The 19656-nt window shown below is 52.7% G+C and overlaps 1 protein-coding gene across 1 annotated transcript in view; it reads right to left on the minus strand.

Annotated features, from left to right (window-relative positions):
* Positions 1-7000: 7000 nt before the first annotated feature.
* Positions 7001-19656, minus strand: part of SLC25A13 (solute carrier family 25 member 13) — a 105672-nt gene continuing 93016 nt past the window's right edge. Inside the window, exons 15-18 of the mRNA XM_036759762.1 lie at positions 11117-11255; positions 8222-8380; positions 8026-8116; positions 7001-7953 (exon numbers count right to left, since the gene is read on the minus strand). Coding sequence (XP_036615657.1) covers positions 7797-7953; positions 8026-8116; positions 8222-8380; positions 11117-11255 — 546 coding nt within the window. The 3' untranslated portion in view covers positions 7001-7796. The remainder of the gene's footprint in view (positions 7954-8025; positions 8117-8221; positions 8381-11116; positions 11256-19656) is intronic.

Below are 19656 nucleotides of genomic sequence, written 5' to 3' on the forward strand. Positions count from 1 at the left end.
ACCTGGCAGCCCTTAGCCTGCTGCTCTCCAGGGTCTTACTCCCTGTCTTTGCTGTGTTAGAGGGTGGGCAGGCAGGGGACTGGCTTTTCCACACTTCATTTAAATAGATAAGATTAATGTTGCCACTACTGTTTAATAGTGACATTTCCAGTTATCGGCTATCTCCCTATGTGACATTTTCCTGTGCCACGACCACTTCAGTAACATTCCCAGAGTTTCCTAAATAAAATTATCTGAAATTAACTTTCGTGGGGGAGGGGGAGGAGTCCCTTTCCTATTCCTCTTGCCCTGAATCTAACCTAGTCTTACTATCCAGGGCACAGAGAAAACTCACCCATATACAGATGCCATGAATTCCAAGCCTGCCTGGACCTCAGAAGGCTTTGGGAACTCACAGACACTATTTCTGAGGTACCTGCATGTGATGACAGATAGTGGAGGGGAGTGGGCCTGGAACAAGAAGGGCTGGGTACCCCCCAAAAAGCTTCTCTGAAGTGCTTCCTGCTTCGCTAGACAGGGGCCACCCTTGCAGGAGAAACAGCCTCCCTCAGGGTGGTGAGGGAAGCGACAGCGACAGCAGTGAGCTCTGGGCAAACTGGACATCATTGCCTGACCTTGGACCATGCTCCGCAGCCAGGCTGCCACTGCTGATTAGCCAGCACCTGGATCCCAATGGGACTCTGGGTCTCATAGGTAAGGACGGTGATGGTCTGAGTCACTTCTGAAGAAATGACAGAAATCATCTCACTCTCTGAGGGTTATAGGATGTTGCAGGTACAGAGAGCGTGGGGAAAGCCTTGGATTCAGAGTGGCAGGGCCCAGGTTCAAATCCTGGCTCCATTGTGTATGCCCAGTGTGACTCTGGGAGGCCTAGGTTCCCTTTCAGAAATGAAGGGACCCCCATCCAACACACACACACACACACACACACACACACACACACACACACACCATCATGCACAGAGAATGGTGATTCCCAGTGGGGCCATGTGCTGGGGTGGGGAGCCACAAGCATATACATCTGGTTGGAGCTGTGTAACTCTAAGGAGCTAGGGCTGAGGGCAGTGGGAAGGATGGTCCTCAAAGCAGTCACAGAATGAACCAAGGCACAACAGAGCCACAGAGAGTTCTGCACCAGGAAGAAGGGACAAGTCAGTAATAGAGGATGACTAGGAAGAGGGAGGGAGCAGCGCTGACAATTCAGGGCTGGGCTAAAACAGGGCTGGCTGTGAAGGGAGAAAGAAGTCAGCTTATCACAGAAGAGAAAGATTCATTCACTAAGAGGCTGGGGAGGCTATTTCTTGAGCACTTACTGAGTGCCAGGAGAAGCTGGGAGACTGGTGGGGGAGGCACAGGGTGAGGGAGTCAATGACTTCATCGCCCAGTCCTGTAGAGTGCTAATTTAGGTTGTGCCAGGCAAACAGCTCCTGCCCTCCAGGTCCTTACCTTCCAAGTATGTTCTATCTGAGGAAATGATAGGCATGTGTGTGCACAGAGGGAAAAACAAAATATTTACTGGAATATGTAGACTGGAAGACTCTAGCAGGTGGAGCTGTTTGGGAAGATCGCATGAAGAGGATAGCACAGAAGCCAAACTTTGTTGAAAACCAGAGATTTGGGAAGCCAAGAGGAGGAGGGGAGAGAGGAAGGAGAGAGGGATGGGGAGGGGGAGGAAGAGGGGGGAAAGGGAAAGGGAGAGGGGAAAGGAGAGGGGGAGGGAGAGGAGGGGCAGTACATGGCAGGGGGACAGCCTGAGTATAATTCAGAATCTTGGCAAAGATGTGTAAGGAACTCTGATTTCTGAATGTTGTAAGGTGCATGTGTTACTAGATATGTTATAGGAATAGGATAGTAGGTGAGAAATCAGGGGTGAGAGTCTCAGTTTGTAAGTCTGTGGGTATATATGGAGTGTAGGTGAAAACTGTGAAAGTGCATTGATCCTCAGAAAGTAGTGGATACAGCGGATACAGGGCCAGGGTCCACCCTCAGAGGACAACTGAAGAGAAGCAGAGGGTCTGAGGGCAGGGAGGTGGAAAGCAGTAAACCAGTGGTGAGCCTCAGAGGAAAAGACTAAGACTTGAGAATTGTGATCATCAGTTGGGGGGCGGGGGAGGAACGGAAGGAGGGAGGGGGGGAGCGAGAGAGGGGGTGGAGAGAAGAGGAGAGGAGAGAGGGGAAGAAGGGGGAGAGACAGAGACAGAGAAGAAACAAGAGGTTACAGGGGAGTGATATCCACGGGAATAGGAACCAGACTATTGGTATAAAGAAGGGTATGGGTGAGAGAGAAAGGCTACAAGAAATGATCGCGTTGTACCCGTTTGGAGAGTTGAACTGTTAAAGGTGGAGTCCATGTGGCACTGTGAAAAGAGGACCTGAGTTCCAATCCTGCCCTGAGGCTTATTCCCTGTGTGACACTGGACGTATGCCCTAACCTCCCCAGGTCTCCTTTTCCTCTATAAAATGAAGGAGTTGGTGGAAGTTCCATAGAATGGTTGTATCCACCTAGATGAGAGGGCGGTGCAAAAAGGCCCCATGGAAGAGGGCCAGTGAGGGGCTGAGCATATCGTGGGGGTGGAGGAGTCGGGAGAGGCGTTGCCTAGAGAAGGGGGCCGATGTGGTGGGAGAAGCAGAGCCCAGCCTGCAGCTGAGTGGTGGTCCAGGGAATTTGACATTGGATGCGTGGGGAGACTGAATGATTTCTTATAAGTTGGTTTGGGGAATCTCTGGAAGAAGCAGTGGTCTCCAAGAGCCAGATGGTACCAGAGTCATCTCATTTCCCTTTTAGACGGAGCTACAAAGCTGGCAGAGCGGGGAATGTTGTGGATTAATTTAGCAAAAGTCTCTGGTACTCTTCCTGTAGAGAAGAGGGAAGGACTCGGGCTGGAGGACCAAAGGGACTAGAGGACCGAAGAGTCCGGCGGACCCAGGCTGGGCGGGATGACGTCATCGGCGGGGAATGTGCCCCGGCAATGGGCGTGGCCCCGCGTTGGGAACCCAGGATCGGCCCAAAGAAGAGAGAGTATGATTATTAAACACGCAGAAGGCACAAAACTGAGAGGGAGGGAGGACACAACAGGAGATAGGAATCTTGGTGGCGATAAATGGAAAGACTTCTCTTTGGGGTCAAAAAACTCAAAACGGTCGCAAATACAAAACGAGGGAGACTTGGGATGTGTGTGTACCCCAATCCGTCCTTGATGTTGGCCCAATGAGTTTTGTGTTCCCGTCTGTCCTGGCATGACAGAAGGACAACCAGGATGAAGAAGGGCCTAGTCTCGTGAGGAAGTGGGCAAATCTGGCCCCCTGGAGAAGGGAAGACTCAATAGGTACAGAAGAGCTGTGTTCAAGTCTCTAAAAGGCTATCACAAGAAATAATACCACTAACACCCACTCTAATATTACACAGTGCGTTAGGTTTGCAAAGCACTTTACACGTGTTAACTCATTCGCTCCTCACAACCTTGGGAGCATGAGAAAACAGGCACAGGGGAACGTTGCTGCCCAGAGGCACAGAACGACAGACACGATCTCGTCTGAAGCATTTAAAAAGTCAGCCCCGATACACTGAACAAAGCTGGGGCGTCGGGGCAGGGGAAAGAGAGAAGCGCTTCCCTCCGGAACGTCGCTGCCACAGCTCTGTGCTTGGCCAGTCTTTTTGGTCAGCGTTGCAGCCGTGGTGCGCGAGGTTGTCCTGGTTCTGCTTCTGATCCTTCCAGACTTTCCATGCTTCTGGGTTCCTAGTCACTGGCTGTGAATCTTACTGTAACCAGGAACACCGCACTCTTTGGAATCAGAGGTTTGAATTTTGACACTGCCACTTTATAAACCCTGAGTCCAGAGACCTAGCTCTGCGGGCCAGTAAAAATTGCGGGTTGGACATTGTGACCTTGGGTTCTATTTTACTTTTAAATCATTTCTCTAAATCAAGGGGTGAAATGTAAAGGGGGTTAGATCCATCCACCCTAACCCCAAACTGCTCCAGATCATCTCACCTCGTGGGACTTTGTACAGGAAATTTGCCCATCTTGACTCCTTAGAATGCGATGACCTCAGTCAGAAATTGGATTATTTTTTCATTAACTTCAGTACATTAGATATCTGCAGGCACTTAGCACAGTGCCTGGAATACAGTAGGTGTTAGATAAATGCTTATTTCCTTCTCCTGGGTGACTACCTCCACCCCAACCCTAATTCAACAAATGCAAAATGAAGATAAGGGCTGACAGCTGGCATCTTGAACTCTTGGATGTTGTGTATGTGCCATCTTGATCAATCCATCAACTCACAAGCAAAAAGAAATTCCTCTTAGCCAGGCCTGCCAGGAGGGATCCATCCAGGAATGGTCAGAAGCAGGAAAAGATGAAAGGATAGACTTCCTGTGCACCCCACATTTGCATGCTTACCTTATTTTAAAACTAATTAATTTATTTTTAGTTTTCAGCATTCACTTCCACAAGATTTTGAGCTCCAAATTTTCTCCCCCTCCCTCCCCAAGATGGCGTGAAACCTGATAGAGGGTTTACATATACATTCATTAGACATTTTTTTTTCACATTAGTCATGTTGTAAAGAAGAATTGAAACCAACGGGAGGAACCACGAGAAAGAAGAAACAAAACGACCACAAAAAAAACAGGTGCAAACAGCGTGCTTCCATCTGCATTCAGACTTCGTGGTTCTTCCTCTGGATGTGGATGGCGTTTTCCATCGTGAGTCCTTTGGAGTTGTCTTACATCCTTGCATTGCTGAGAAGAGCCAAGTCTGTCATAGTTGATCGTCTCACAATGTTGCTGTTACTGTGTACGATGTTCTCCTGGTTCTGCTCACTTCACTCTGCATCAGTTCATATAAGTCCAGGTTTTTCTGAAGTCTGTCTGCTCCTCATTTCTTATAGCGCAATAGTATTCCATTACATTCATATACCACAACTTGCTCAGCCATTCCCCAATTGGTGGGAATCCCTTCAATTTCCAATTCTTGGCCACCACAAGAAGAGCTGCTGTTCATACTTTTTGTACATGTGGGTTCTTTTCCCTTTTTTATGATCTCTTTGGGATACAGACCTAGAAGTGATATTGCAAGGTCTTGCCTTATTTTAAAAAAACAAACTATTTTTACGTGCATTTAAAATCAGTCCCTCCCACCACCTTCTCTGGACTATAGTAATTAAATTAAAAATAAAGCTGTCATCATGGATGTGCAGAGCCCACTAGAGGCCAATGGCAAATGCAGCCCCGCCTGGTGGGAGGCGGGTGGCCAGCGTCACCATTGGACTGATGCACTCTGCTGTTGTCCGCGTCTACTCGCTCCTCTCTGCATCTGGCTGCAGGGTCTTCCTGGCTTCTGATTTTATCTATTTCATCTCTTGATGGTGCAGTAACATTCCCTTCCGTTCATATTCCCCGAGGAAAGCCTCCTTTCAGTTTCTCATTTTTGGCCGCTGCCTTTTGTCTGTATATGGGGATTCTTTTTCTCTTCCTTTTTAAAAAGTTCTCTGGGGGTATAGGTGGTCGAGGGGTACACAAGTTGAGCATTTTCCTGGGTTAGTTCCCAATCGCTTTTCAGAATGGCTGGATCGGCTCCTGGTTTCTCCAAGGCATGAGCATGCCTGAAGCAGCTAGATGGCAGGGTGGAGATCAGACCTGGAGGCAGCAAGCCTTGAGTTCCAATCCAGCATCAGACGCAACCCTGGGTAGGTCTCAGCTATAAGATGGGGATAACAGCCTCTCCCTTCCAGGGCTGTTCTGAGAATTGAACGATGTCTTCATAAAGAGCTTTGCAAACACTTGAATGTTAGTTATTATTACTGTACCATGGTCTTCCGCGTGTTATTTCTCCTTCTCCTATGTGACAGATATGAGGTAGAGCCTCAGAGTTGCTTCAATTTGCACTGAAGAAAAATCAAGCTTCCTGTGACCAATGAGCTGATAGGGCATGTCTCTCAGAGGTGCCTCTAAGGCCTCAGGCTGGTCCTAACTTCCTTGAGATGCTCAGTCCAGTACCAGGTTCTGGGAACCCTAGGAATGTCTCCACTGAGCACCTGGGCCCTGGTGGACAGAGTGAAGGGACCACTGGCAGGCAGCTGTCTGGGGAGAGCCACACACAAGGACAATTAATGTGGCTGCTTCACTTTCCTTTCTAAGGTCATTCTGGATTGGGGGCACCATGGTTTCACCTCAAGCAAAGCCCTCTTAACTGCTGGAAATCTCCAAACCAACCATGTTGTTTCATTAGGATAGCAGATGAACAAGACCCTGAGAGAGCACGAGCAGGACCAGGGCCGCACCTCTGGAGACTCTAGGCTGGTTTAGGCAGTCCTCATACTTGGGCCCTGGGCTCATGGGTGAGGCAGTTGGTAAAGAGTGGGGGCCTGAGTAAAGCCCACATCTGTCTCAAAAGAGGTCAAAGTATTTTGTGTTACTGAGAACCTGAGAGCCCCAGGCCCAGTTTACTTTTCCCAGAAAAAGGTGGCACCCATTTCATTGTGTTTGCTCAATGTTCACTCAGGGAAGGGGGTGCTTGTCCTACAGACCCACCAGACAAGCCCCATTTCATCCAGTCTGAATCCTGCCTTACCACTAACATGGGGGAGCCCCCAAACCTCCCTCCCAAGATCGGTGCTGGGGTGCTCAGAAACACTGTTCTGGACAGGCCTGGCCCTGCTCTGTCCCCACACAGAGGACCAGAAGATTCATTCCCTTACCTAACACCCCCATCATTTTCACCATGATCTCACGGGGCTGAGTAGCTTCCCACTGCTCTCCATTCTGCCCCAGCAGGGAAGCCTGAGTGAGGCAGGGGCAGGAGTTTCACAAAGCCTTTACACCTAATCTTAGGGCTGAATTTGCTAGGTGCTGAGGTATGCCTAGGCCCAAGACGCCAATCTTTGCCACCCTCTCTGACTTACCCGAATGGGAGAGACTTCCCAAAGCTTGGGACAATACGGGTGCGATCTGATCTGGAGGAAATGGCCCCCAGTCCAAAACAGAATCAGATTCAAATGACTGTTTGAAAGGGTTTATTTCTCTCTTCAGAAATAAATACACAGCCCCACAAACGTGACTCAAGGCACCAATCAGAGACCATTTTTGTCTTTGACATGATTCAGGGTAAAGAGAAGACTGAGGCAGCAACTGCAAGGTGGGTGGGGTGGGACCTGGTCTGCATGCCTTTTGGCCCCTGGAGTGGGGAGCCCAGCCGCACGCGTGTGGGATGCAATGGGAGAGCAAACGGCCAGGGTGCACCAAGACTGGATGGACACAGCCCTTTTCTCAAGCAGCCTGATGCCGGGAACAGAATCCGAGGTCTGAACAGTCAATGTGGTTTGCATTACACAAAAACGTGTTTCACATCAATGTTTCATAATACGATCCAGAGCCAGAGCTTGTGCGTGTCAGTGTTGAAAACCTGATGCCAGGGTGGCAGATCCTGGAATTTTAAAAAAAGTCAGGGCTTTTAGCCCTCTCCTGTCTCCAGCTCCAGGCCCCGTGGCCTGGGCCATGTTTCCAGCCCAAGGAAAGGGTCCCTTGTGTCCGTCTGTAACTTGGCTCTTTCTCCCATCCATTCATTCTCAGGTCACCCAAACACTAGGCAAGGTTGGGCCCGACTCAGCCCCAAGAACAAATCATGAGCAGGAATTTCACCGTGATCTGGTTAAGGAAGCACAAACCCCAAATGATTCCACACAATGATCATGATAAAAAGCCCCAACCTTAATCTGAACAAGAGACAAGGGAGAGGAAGAAGACGGCCCCCCGCTCCAACGGGTCAGCAGTGCAGGCTGCTGGGCCGAGAGACCTAGGGCGCAGGCGCGGATGGCTTGAACCGAGGCAAGTAAAGTCCAAACTTGTTTTCGATGCCTGCAAATGTGGCCACTGCTAACTTGTAGCCCCCAACGTGATCGGCATTGGGCGGATGCAGGGATTTCACAGCAGGCTCAGCTGGGGCCGATTTTCTGAAAGGAAAGAGTCACAGTGAGATTCTGAGAGGTCAGAGAGGGGTCCTACCCACCCTTCCCTTTACTCACATGCCCCCGAAATCCACGTAGAGCCAACGCTGTAGCAGCTCATAGGTCAGCAGTGTCACACCAAACTGAGGTGACGACCGGAACACACGGGCTGGAGAAGACAGGGGAACAGCAAGCTAAGGCCAGCCCCCATCCCGCAAGCTTCTAAGCTCTCCCCCCAGGGCCAACAGGCCACCCGTCGCCTCCCTGGCCGTACCCCCTGTCCCCTTCCACAAGGCTCTGTGGCCCTCTTCTCGAAGGATCTTCCGAAAACAGTCTATCACTCCGCTGTAGGTGGTCTGGCCGGTCCGAGCTGCCACCTGTAATCTTGTCTTGATCACATCAGCAGGGGTCACTAAAGATGCAGCTGGCATACCTGCAGGAGGAACACAAGCCATTCGTGGGAAGCATTTTACTTCTGCGTAAAAACAGCTTTCCTAGTTAAGAGCTGAACAGGTGCGCTGCTCCTCTCTCCTAGTGGGAGGTGTAGCCCCACTGTGCACACATTTGTGCCCACCTCAAGCAGGGCCTCCCCCCATCACCCCCTGCCCAGAAGTTGGACTCCAAACTTCCCCCACGTTATCCACGTTTTTAGCTTCAAGTTGAGAAGCAAATGGGAGAACTGTGCTCAGGCTAGCAACTTGCCAGGTTATGAGGGTCAGGTTTCTTTAAGGTGAGGTCTCTACTGCCTTTCCCTGAAGTGTCTCTGTGGCTGCTGGCAGCCCCCTACCCCACCATAGTTAGACAGCACAGCTGAGCTTGCCAGCTTCACTCTCATCTACCTGAAGATGCCTCGTTTCTTTTCTGCCCAGGGACAGACACTGTCCCCCAAGTCCTTGCTGGAAGATTTCCAGTGACAATGGATGGTGATGAATGGAAAGGAACCAAGCAGGAAGAGCCGGCCTACATCACCCTTGGACGACTTTCTCCAAAGCGAGGCAGCTACAGGCAGACAACACTGTCTCAAACTGTTTCCAGACCAGGCTGGTCAGAGGCAGTGGCTTAACACGCCCTGGCTCTTCTTCAGGCTAAACAACTCTCTGATGCTTTCTGTCCAAACCAGCATGGTCTGGCTCATCTTCCCAACAGATGATTTTTAAGGTTATTGTGTGTTGGTGCCACACCTTCACACGCGTTCCTGCTGAAAGAAACCTCCTCTCTTTCTGCCACTCTCCAAAGACGAATCTTAAGAAGGCCACGTTACGAGGTCCTCCAGTCACAGGAATGAAGAGCTCTCCGGGTCCACATTTCATAAGAGGACTGCGTTTTGAAGCACTTGGAGGAATCGCTTTAATTTTTCAAGCAAGGCATCACAATGGTGTGGAAGAGCCAACAAGGGGAAATCCATCTGAGTCTGATTCTCATCAGGCTTTGGGACAGAGAGAGCAAGGGAGCCTGGCACAGGCCCAGAGACACTGGGTTTGGGGAAGCAGATTTCCAAGTGGTTGGAAGGAGGAGAGGGGCTATCTTTGTTGCTGTTCACACTCTGTTTTCTGAAGAGGACCGATGATGTCACAGAGTGACGTCTGATGTCAGGGAGTCCAAGCTGCAGTCTTCAGCCGCACTCTCTCCTCCATAGTCACTGGAGTCCAGCAACAAAAGTCAGGACGGGATGGCCCAGGAAGCAGCACGTGATCTTGGTGTCTTCCATGCCTGACTGAGCTCTGAATGCTCCACAGCGTCTGCTTCAGCCGCCTCCGTGGCTCTTCTCCGCTCATTCCACTGGGGGATGTCTTCACCCCGCCGGGTCACCGACGGGTTTGAGCCTGTCAGATCCCTTCAGTGGAGCAGCCCATCTGCTGAGGTCCACTGGATGTAGCTGATGTGTGGGAGCCCCAGCTGATGGGCGGGCACCAAAGGTGGACGAGCAGCCCCCCTGCCGGAGAAGGGAAGCTCCTCACGTGTAGCGCTTTGCTTCCCTTTTGTCTGTGTCACCAGTGCCGGCCTGGCTGACCGACAGGCAGCCATTCCTCCCTATGCGTGGGCTAGCAGCCGGCAGGATACAGCTTCCCTGGGTGCTCTGGCCATTCTCCAGTGGGCAGCCGACTCACAAGAAAAGGAACAGCCTCCAACGCCTGTCTCTTCTGCGCTTCCCCTGAGAGGGCATGCTTCCCGAGTCTCCTGGCTGTCGCCTCCCATGCTACTGCTGATGACTCAGGCCAGAGCTGAACATGATGACCCCTTGTCTCCGGCCATCATCCAGGAAGGTGTGGTTTTCGGGGCTGACCACACCTTCCTCACCCTGGATCATTCAAACCCTTAAGTCTGGACTTGACCCGGTGAAAGCGTCACCCTCTCTTCCTGCCCAATCAACGCCTTTTTGATCTCTCCCCCAACAGGGGCACCCCAGGGACTCTCCACTTGGTGCTGAAGAGTCAAAGACAAAAATCACACTGATGGTTCACCAGGGGAACGAGAAGACACGTCCACAAGGAACAAGACAAAATAAAGATCAAGCAGTCGCAGTGGGAACAGAGGTGCCAGCACCTGCAAGGACTGGGAGAGGCCTCACAGAGAAGGTCCAAAGAGATGGGAGCAAGCAGCGAGGGTGTTCCAGGCCAGGGGGACATGCTATGCAAAGGCCTGGAGGTGGGAGATGAGACTGCCCCCACCCTGAGGTTCTGGGGACTCACATCAGGAAAGAGAAGCCAGCTGCCTTCTGGGAGGGCAGAGCCCATCAATGAGCACTCCTCGGCCCATGAGCGCACACCCATGGGGGAGGCCAGAGACCCAAGGCCAGGAAGGACAGACCCTGGCCCAGGGGGCCCGCCTTCTGATGAACACATGCTCACACACTTGCATGCATTCATATCTGCACACATTCATACACATGCACACAGACATTTGCATACTCCTGACACACAGGCCCCACCTCTCTCCCCAGCTTTCTCACAGAGACATCGAGTGCAGGGAAAGCTGGTGTCTCCCTGGGGCCGCCCACATCCAGCTCTTTCTCCTCTAGGCAGGAGGTGTTGGTGGAACCTCAAGAAGGTTCCTGGACTTGAGACCCCAGGGTGGGGGGCCCAGAGATCGTCCATGCCTGGTCCGTCCACCTCCCTGCATCATGCACGCCGGCCTGAGGCAGGACATGGGAAGGGGTGAGGGTACTTACCAGCAATGGCCCCTGCAAGGAGGAGGCTGCCGGGGCTGACGTGCCCATCCTCCTGAGCAAAGGATGCCTTCACATGTGCATAGCAGGGGAAGTAAATGGCAGAGAAGGGGATGTCCCGCAGAAAGCATGCTTTGGCCCCCTGCAAGGTGGAAGAAAAGTGTGAGTATCGCGCCATTTCTGACGTGCTGAAGGCACTTGGTCTCTGCTCTCATTTTGGGAGGTGGGCAGAGCTACCAGAGAGGAGGAGTCTTGGCTGGGGGGTCTGGGGTCTGGCAGCCGTGCACCCAAACACTGCAAAGGGGCCCCTGTGGGTCCTCAGACATAAGACAGATGCTCTGTCATCCCGTCTGTGCAGAGGGTGGGGAGATGACCTAGGAAGACCGTTCAATGGAGTTGAGGAAGATGGGAGGGAGATTCTGGGGCAGGACAGAGCTCGCACCTGGGCACTGAGAGTGCAGTGGGAGGGTCCCCTGGTCCACCAGAGGAGGCCCCCAGTGGGAAATGCTGGATGCCAGCAGAGGCCTTCCCCAGGTGTTACCTGGCTGCAGCCCTGATGGCCACCCTCTACCCAAGCAAGCAAGAAGGACTGGAGAGGGGAGGGGAGATCCAGGGAGGTCAGAGGGGCTGACAAGGCCTAGGACCATGGCCCAGGGAAGGAGGAACACTGACAAGGACATGGAAGAGGGGAGCACTGGCTGGATAGGGCTGGCAGCCCCCTGCGAGATGGAACTCCTCAGAGTTACGGGGCCTCGAGAAGATGACCATGGCCAGAACAGGTGGAAGAGATGCAGTCCCCTGGGAGAGCCTCAGGGCTAGCTGGGGGGTGGGGCTGAGGGCGAGGCCCAGCTCCAGAAGGACTCCATCCTCTCCCCCTGTCCTCCTTCTGAGCCAAGGGGGTCCCTGAGGACCCTACACTCAGGAGCCATGTTTGGGGGATCTGTGGAAGCTACCCCAAAAGGGGCATCTTTGAAGGGGTTGCTTTTTCTAAACCGGCAAGAAAGTGTCTCCTTACGCCCCGCCAAAGTCACCATCCAGGAGGTAAGTGTTGCTTCTGACCGTGCCAGGGGCAAACACTGTCCAGAGTGTGGACTGTGGCCTGCTGCCTTCAGCCCACTCATTACTGTGCCACTGAACAAGCTGATGGGGGGGAGGGGCTCAGGAAGAGACCTCTAGGGCCTGCCAGGTTGTGCAGTAGGATGGAGGTGGCCATGACCTCAGGGGCAGACAAGATTCCATGGAATGGGAGCACCTAGAAAAACCCCCAAAGCCAGCTAATGGCCTCCGGGCCACCCTGTCCACCATGATGAATGGAGTCAGAAGATGGTCTGGGGGGGGCACCTCCTCTTTCTTACACAGGCTCCAGTCTTTGCTTCTGAGATTCACCCAGAAAGCGGCATGTTTGATAAGAATCCTCCATCCCTGGAGCACCTGAGAGTCAACCAGGCCTTAGGAGACCCACCCACATTTCCATAGGCCTGAGCTTCCAAGGGCATCCAGAAACAGCCACAGCCTGGCCCCCAGGCACCAGCCGCTGACTAGAAGGGGAGAGGCCCCCAGACTTCCCAGCTGAGCCAAGACCACTAAGGTATGCTGCTCTGTCCTCCCAGAATTCCTAAGGAATCCCATGGATAGGACTGTGGTGGAAGCTAGTGTTCACACTGCAGGCGGAAGCCATGAGCACAGGGCTCCAGCCTGCAGCGGCCATCCCACATCCCACACCTTCCCTCAGGTCTAAAGTAACCAGCTCTGGGAGAAATGGGCAACTAATTGTCCTTCCTCGAGGAAGATGTGAGGGAGATTCTGGGGTGAGTCCCTCTGGAACCCCAGAACCAGCATGTTTTCAGTGCGCTTTCACTCACATGGACATTCACATGGACACAAGTTAGAAGGGAAAACCTGCTTGGGGGCTGACCTGCGTAGGGGCTGGGCTAACCTGTGCAGGGGTGACCTGCCTGAGGGCTGACCTGCCCTGTAAACAAGGTTGGACCAAACTGGGATCAGGCTGAAGAATGGGCTCTGGCTTCCCTCCAGCATCCCCCAGTCCCTGAATCTCCCCTTCCTCATCTGGGAAGGCATGTTCAAGGCAGGCCTCATTTAACTTCAGGTTAATTGTCTGCAAACAACCCTGGCCAATTAGGAAGGCCCAGAGAGACTGGCCAAAGACCCATCTTGTGGCCTCTGGAGGCGGACAGCGCTGGCAAACAATCCATGCTCAACTGGGGCTGGGGCCTCTGTCTTTCCCACCCCATCTTTCCCGAGCCCCTGAGCTCTGTCTGTCTGTCTGTCCTGCTCTGGCTTCACCAGAGAAGAAGGCTGCAGACAAAGGCTTTCCCAGCGAGGGCCAGGTAATTAGCCTCACAAAGGCACCTCTGTGTCGGGCTGGGCCTGAGGAGCCAGCCGGTCTGGGAGCCGGAGGCTTAGCCCGGCCTCCTGCAGTGAATGCATATTGTCTAGCTCAGGGAAAGATGCCAGCGCGGGACCAGCCGCATTCAAGCCCACAGTGGCGCACCTTGTCTGCCCAGGTGATTGAAGGGCTTCCTAGGCCGGCCTTTTGTTACCCACCTTCCAGGTGGAGGATTTATTGGGCGTGGGTAATTGTTATTTTGATCCCAGAGCGACAGACAATAGGCAGCAAGTCATCTCTGGATCCCTGAACATTCTTCTGGCTTTTTCCACGTGATTAACCCTAGGCTCCAGGGCCTGAGGCTCCCCCAGGCCCCACCCAGCCCTTCCTGGCAGCATCCGCAGCCCTGAAGCCCAGTCCGGCCTGGCCTGGCCAGCTCCGCATCCGCCTGCTTCCACCTCATTCAGAGATTCCTTCCACACTGTGGAAGGAATTCCTTCCATTCCTGAAGCTGCAGATATGTGGGGCAGAGGAAAGCCCATTCTGAAGACACTCTCCTGCCCCTACAGTCAGGCTGGAGGCACAGCTGGCCCCGGCAGCTGGAGAGGCCCTTGGTTCAGCCTCTCTTCCCTTTCCTGGCGTGTGATTTCTGAGAGGGTTTTCTTTCGTCCTCAAGGCCTAGCCACTTTTGTGGTTGGCAAGGTGTGACCAGCTGGACTGGACACTGTCCTTACCTCAGGGGGCTCAGCTCGAGGGCAGTGAAGGAGCAGTGAAAGCTCCCTAAAAATCTGGCTGAGGGCAGGGCCCATGTGTGCAGAGGTCCAGGCCTGGGAGGGGCCCTCCCCCCTTGTGCCTAGCACTGGGCTTGTGTTGTAGTGGGCCTGGCCCGACCTACCCTCCCCAGTTACAGACATGGCAGCCATTTCACAAAGGGCACCACACACCCACGGCTCAGACATCAGGCATGAAGGGGCCCTAGGGACATAGGCAGGATTTGAACCCAGGTTTTCCTGGCTCCATGGACAGAGAGCAAACACCAGACACTGCATGATGTGAGAATAAAAAGCTACAAAAACTGAAAATCAGTCAGAAAACAGAGATGAGGGTGATCAACATTTCTTCGAATTAAAAACAAAACCTGATGTAATTCAGTGGTCAGGACCAAGCCCCGGGCAAAGACTGAATCTTTATCTCAGGCAGAGGGAAAGGAGCCCAGGGGCATCTCACGGACAGACAAAACTCCCCAGGGAAGAGTCAGACACAGGAGCAGGATGGGATTCCGCAGTCTCACAAACTCACCCCCATTCCCACGCAGGGAGGAAGGCTGGGCACACCCGCTTCTCCAGGACTGCGTCTTTCCTTGATAAGCTACAGTGACCAACAGTGACACCCTGAGTCCATGTCACGCGGTGACTGGTGGAAAAGACTGGAGGCCTAGCCCAGGCTGTCTGTCACACAGACCCCAAGCAACAGAGCCGAGATGAGCAGGGGAGGGTTGCTGAGAGGCGGGAGGAACGACAGCGCGGGGCCCTTCCCTGGAGCCCTGGGCAGCCGTGGGGGACAGGACCCTGTCGGGCCAGGAGGACAACAGCCACTTAGGATTCAACCAGAAAAGGACTGGCTGCCTTTGAGAGGAATTTCAAGAGAGCAGTGGGAGAAAAGGCAGACCTGAGAAATGAGGGGTGCCAAGAGGCAGCACAAAGACATGGCTGCAGATGTTCATGATCGGGGCGTTCAAAGGATGGAGCCCCAGGACAAGATGGCAGGAGGATGACAGGACCATGGGGACCCTTGTTCAAGATGAAGGGTACCAGAGCAGCTTTGTAGGCGGGGGTGAGACACTGTCTATGGGGAGAGACTCAAGATGTGAAGTGGGGAGAAGGGGAAGGACTGAGGGAGTCAGAAGTGATGGGAAGGCAAGGGAGGCAACCTCCACCCCAGGGGCGAGCAGCAGGGAAGCTTGAGCACACCCTCTAGGCTCCCACCCAGAGGGTGGGAAGAAGAATCCCAAGACTGGCGTGGCCACCTGGAGTGGGCAGAGCGGAGAACAGGCACAGGAACATGCTTAGGGATCTCTGAGACCTAAGATGGACCTTGGTTTTGAAAGCAGGAGCTGAGGCAGCATCCATAAAAGCAGTGGGCAGGTGGCAGGCTTAGGGCAGGACCACGGTGGACCCCACTTGGAGGAAGCAATGAAGTGATGCTGCCAGCGCAGCAGATGATGAGAAAACCAGGAGGAAAGGTACCACGAGTGATGCAACCACTTAAGTGAGCCCCATTATCTGGAGATCAAAGAGCCAAGGCTACCAACTCCTACCCTGGGCCTTCTTCTCTCACCTGGTGACCTCATCTCGCCACCAATCCCAGCCGAGAAATCTCATCACCTCCAGCACACCTCTCCCATCATCCCCTTCTCTCCACGCCAAGCTAGGCTCTCTCCACACAGCCAGCAATGGGATTTCTTCAAGGCAGCCTTCAGTCCCTGACTTCATCAACTCTAACATCTCCCCTCGTTGCCTCTGGGAACCTCAGGACCCTTCACAACCTAAGCCGGCCTATCCTGTGCATATTCTATGGTTCAGCCAAAGCGACCTTCTGCTTTTCCACGTCCATGTCCAGTCCTTGGCACTGGCTCCCCCTTTGCAGCAGTTCTGATCACTCGTTTCTTCCTTCAAATCTCTGCTCAAAAGACACAAACATGAAGCTGCCACGAATCCCTCCAGACGCTGGTTCTAGCCTTCCACCTCCCCCACTCCCTTGTATCCACTGTGGATATGTTTATTTACCCACATCTCTACCCTAACACCGAGCAATAGTTCCTAGCACACTGTCAGTGCTTAATCAATGTCCGTCTGAACCTACAGCTGGCCGACGGTGGCTGAGTCCAGCAGCAGTCAGCTGAAACGCTCAAGAGGGGCAAGTCCCCAAATGTGTTGCTCAGACTCAAACCTAGCTCAGCGCAGAGGCAGGAAACAGACTTCACCTTGGATTGCTTTGGGCACACAGAAAGCTTGCAGGTTCTCCAATCTGAGCTGTCCCTAAAATTGTGAATTAATACACCACTCAAGACCTTGGGAAAAGAACAGTAGAAATAGCCCCTATGCTCCCTCCACAAGTTCCCAGAGCCCAGCCCTAACATGAAGTTCAAAGTCAGGAAATAGTCTGGAAGAATAAGCAAGCAAAAAAAAAAAATCACCATAAAGCGTTATTAAGGGATACTCAAAATATAAACTCAGAAAAAGAGGACGACTCCAAAACAGCTATAAGCAAAGACTCAGAAAAGAGTACAGCTTGGGCCTGAGTTCAACTGGAATTCCTAGATAAGATGAAGAATTAAAAAAAAAAAAAAAACTTTACAAATTAAACAAAAGCACCAAAGGAAACAACTGGAAAATCTCAATCGAGAGCTATGGACAAAAAGAGATTAACAGCTTGGCACAAGAGGTACAAAATCTTACCCAAGTGACCCAAACCTTAAAAATTAGAATGGACCGAAAAGAAGTTAATGACTGCAAGAGACTAAGAAACAGTCAAACAAAGTAGAAAGACTGAACCAAAAACCAGAAGTTTAAAGTCTGTCGTATTAAAAACGAGAGACGTAGAAAACAGATCAAAGAGAGATAATTTAAGAACCACTGGACTACCTGAGAGCCGTATCCTCAAAAGAAGCCCAGGCATTATTCTATTTCAAGAAATCACAGAACTGCCCAGAGCTCTTAAAACCAGAATGCAAAGTGAAAATAGAAAGGAAATAAATACTCTCAGGAACATTACAATCCCAATGCAGAGCTTCTAGGTAAAAGAAAAAATGCTGCAAGAATCTAGAAAGAAGGAATTCAAGCACCCGGGAACCACAATCAGGATCACACAGGATTTAGCAGCCACCACTCAAAAGAAGTGGAGAGCTTGGAATATGATATTCCATAAAGCAAAGGATCTAGGTAAATGACTTACCCAGCAAAACTTAGTATAACCCTTTCTATAGAGAAAAAAAGAACCTTTGATAAAATAATGGACTTCCAAACACTCCTGATGAGAATATCAGAGCTGTGAAGAAACACAGGAGTGAAGAGAAACACAGAAAGGTAAATACGAGCGAGTAAACAAAGATGAAGTATTTGACCCTCTATTAGGTGGTAAAGTGGATAAAGTGCTGGGTCTGGAATCAGGAAGATTCATCTTCCTGAGTTCAAATCCATCCTCAGACACTTCCCAGCTGGGTGACCCTGGGCAAGTGTTAGGGGCGCTCTGGACCTAGGCCCCCCGAGAGGGTAGTGAGACGCCAGGGAGTCTGGACCTGCTGACGCAGCAGTGCCTGTGTGGCTTCTGTCACGTCAGTACCGGGGCGGCTCCAACTGGAGGAGCTCCACCCTCGGGGAGGAACTGGGGAGGAGCCAACCCGAAACACCCAATATAAGGCGCGCCCCAGAGAGGGTCAGCGGGATTTTGTGTAAGACTTCTGGTACGCCATTGCAATAAACCTGCTTGTCGCATTCCGGTGGCTGTCTGGTGATTCTCCTCTCGCGTCCCCCGGGAGGAGCCGGAGACATCCGAAGACCCGTGGGCAGGGTGAGTGTGAGGCGGTAGTCGGGGAGCACGGGGTGCTATTGTGGGGCACACCCGTCCGGCCGCCGACAGGCAAGTGACTTAAATCTTGCTTGCCTCAGTTCCTCATCTGTAAGATGAGCTGGAGAAGGAAATGGCAAACCCCTCCAGTGTGTCTGCCAAGAAAACCCCAAACGGGGACATGAAAAGGTGGACATGACCGAAAATGACTGAACGAGGACAACAAGAAGAACAACGGGGTGTTAATACATGTGTCCTCTTAGAACCCTGATATCATCAGGAGTCATGGGGGAGTCTGTAAGACCTAGAGCCTGGGAGTGAGGGAGGGGAAGGGAGAGTAGTAAGGCTGGGAGAAATTCTCATATAACATGGGTACATAAGTAGAAGACTGTATAAAAAAGAGGAGGAGGCATGGGGAGCAGGTGATGTGTGAACCCCACTTTACATGGAGTGGCCAAAGGAGGGAAGAAAACACACATGTGCACACACACATACCAGACCCCCATACACATGTGTACACCTACATTCACACATCTCACACCACACCCCCTCCTCTCCCCCGCACACACACAGAGCTGGGTACAGAAACAAATTTCACTCCAAAGGAAAGTAATTAAGGACACAGGGAGAGAGGAACAAGGGAGAGGGTATGCACGCTGGTATCCACGGTGGCCGCACCCTCTTCTAGGGGACTCCCATATACACACTAAACACAGCCGTTGCCAGATTTGTCTTGACTCTGCATGGTTCTTACAAGGGTTCTGTCCCCTTTCCCACTGGCTCCCTCCAAGGATGCTCCTCCACCTTCACCAGCTACCTCATCGGAGCCTGCCCCCCAGTGTGCTCCCACTTTCCCATCCTCAGCTATAACCTCAGCCTGAGCTGGAAGGACCCATCGCTGACCTGAATTTATTCCTCACAGACGAGCCCACTCTGACCCCGTTCCCCCTCCTCATCCCTGGGATTCTGAGCCTTTTACTGACATCACAAACGCCTTTTCCCATCTTCCATCGGCCCCTTGCCCCTGTGCCACAAGCATCCCTGCCCTTCCACTGCGCTCTCTGCCATCCCTGCACCCGCTTCCGTCCCCCACTCCTTCTGTCTTCTGCCGACCCTCCCGGGCTGCCCCTCAAAGCACTGGCTGCGCCTCGCTCCCTCTCCAGCGTCCCGGAATACTCTTTCCCTCCAGCCTGGGCCGCACAGGCCCTCCGTCACTCAGTGCCTCTCACCCTCCAAAGTTACTGGGCGTGAACAGCCCTCCTGGCCTCCCTCCCTCCCTTCCTGCGGCAGGCCTGCCTCATAGTCTCTCTCATACCCAGACATCTCCACGCTGGGCCCTCAGCTCCCACGGACGTGACGGCCATCCCTAGGGGGGATGATGGTCCAAGCTGGCCTCTCCAACGGCCTCCACCCATCTCAGATGTCTGACATCCAGCCTCTTCCTAGTCCCTGGGGGGTCTCTGCAGACCCCTTCCTCACTGCCAACACAGCCACCCCCTGGAGCCAGACCCTGGGCGGGGGTGGGGGCCGTCTGGCCCCTCCCCCACTCGGATAGTCCACACCTTCGCTCTGGCCCAGGCCAGGGGCCCTCTCCCTCCTCGCTTCCGCCCCAGCGCCCTTCAAGCTTCCC

The sequence above is a fragment of the Trichosurus vulpecula genome, chromosome 5, assembly GCF_011100635.1.
Source record: "Trichosurus vulpecula isolate mTriVul1 chromosome 5, mTriVul1.pri, whole genome shotgun sequence".
Classification (NCBI taxonomy): Eukaryota; Metazoa; Chordata; class Mammalia; order Diprotodontia; family Phalangeridae; genus Trichosurus; species Trichosurus vulpecula.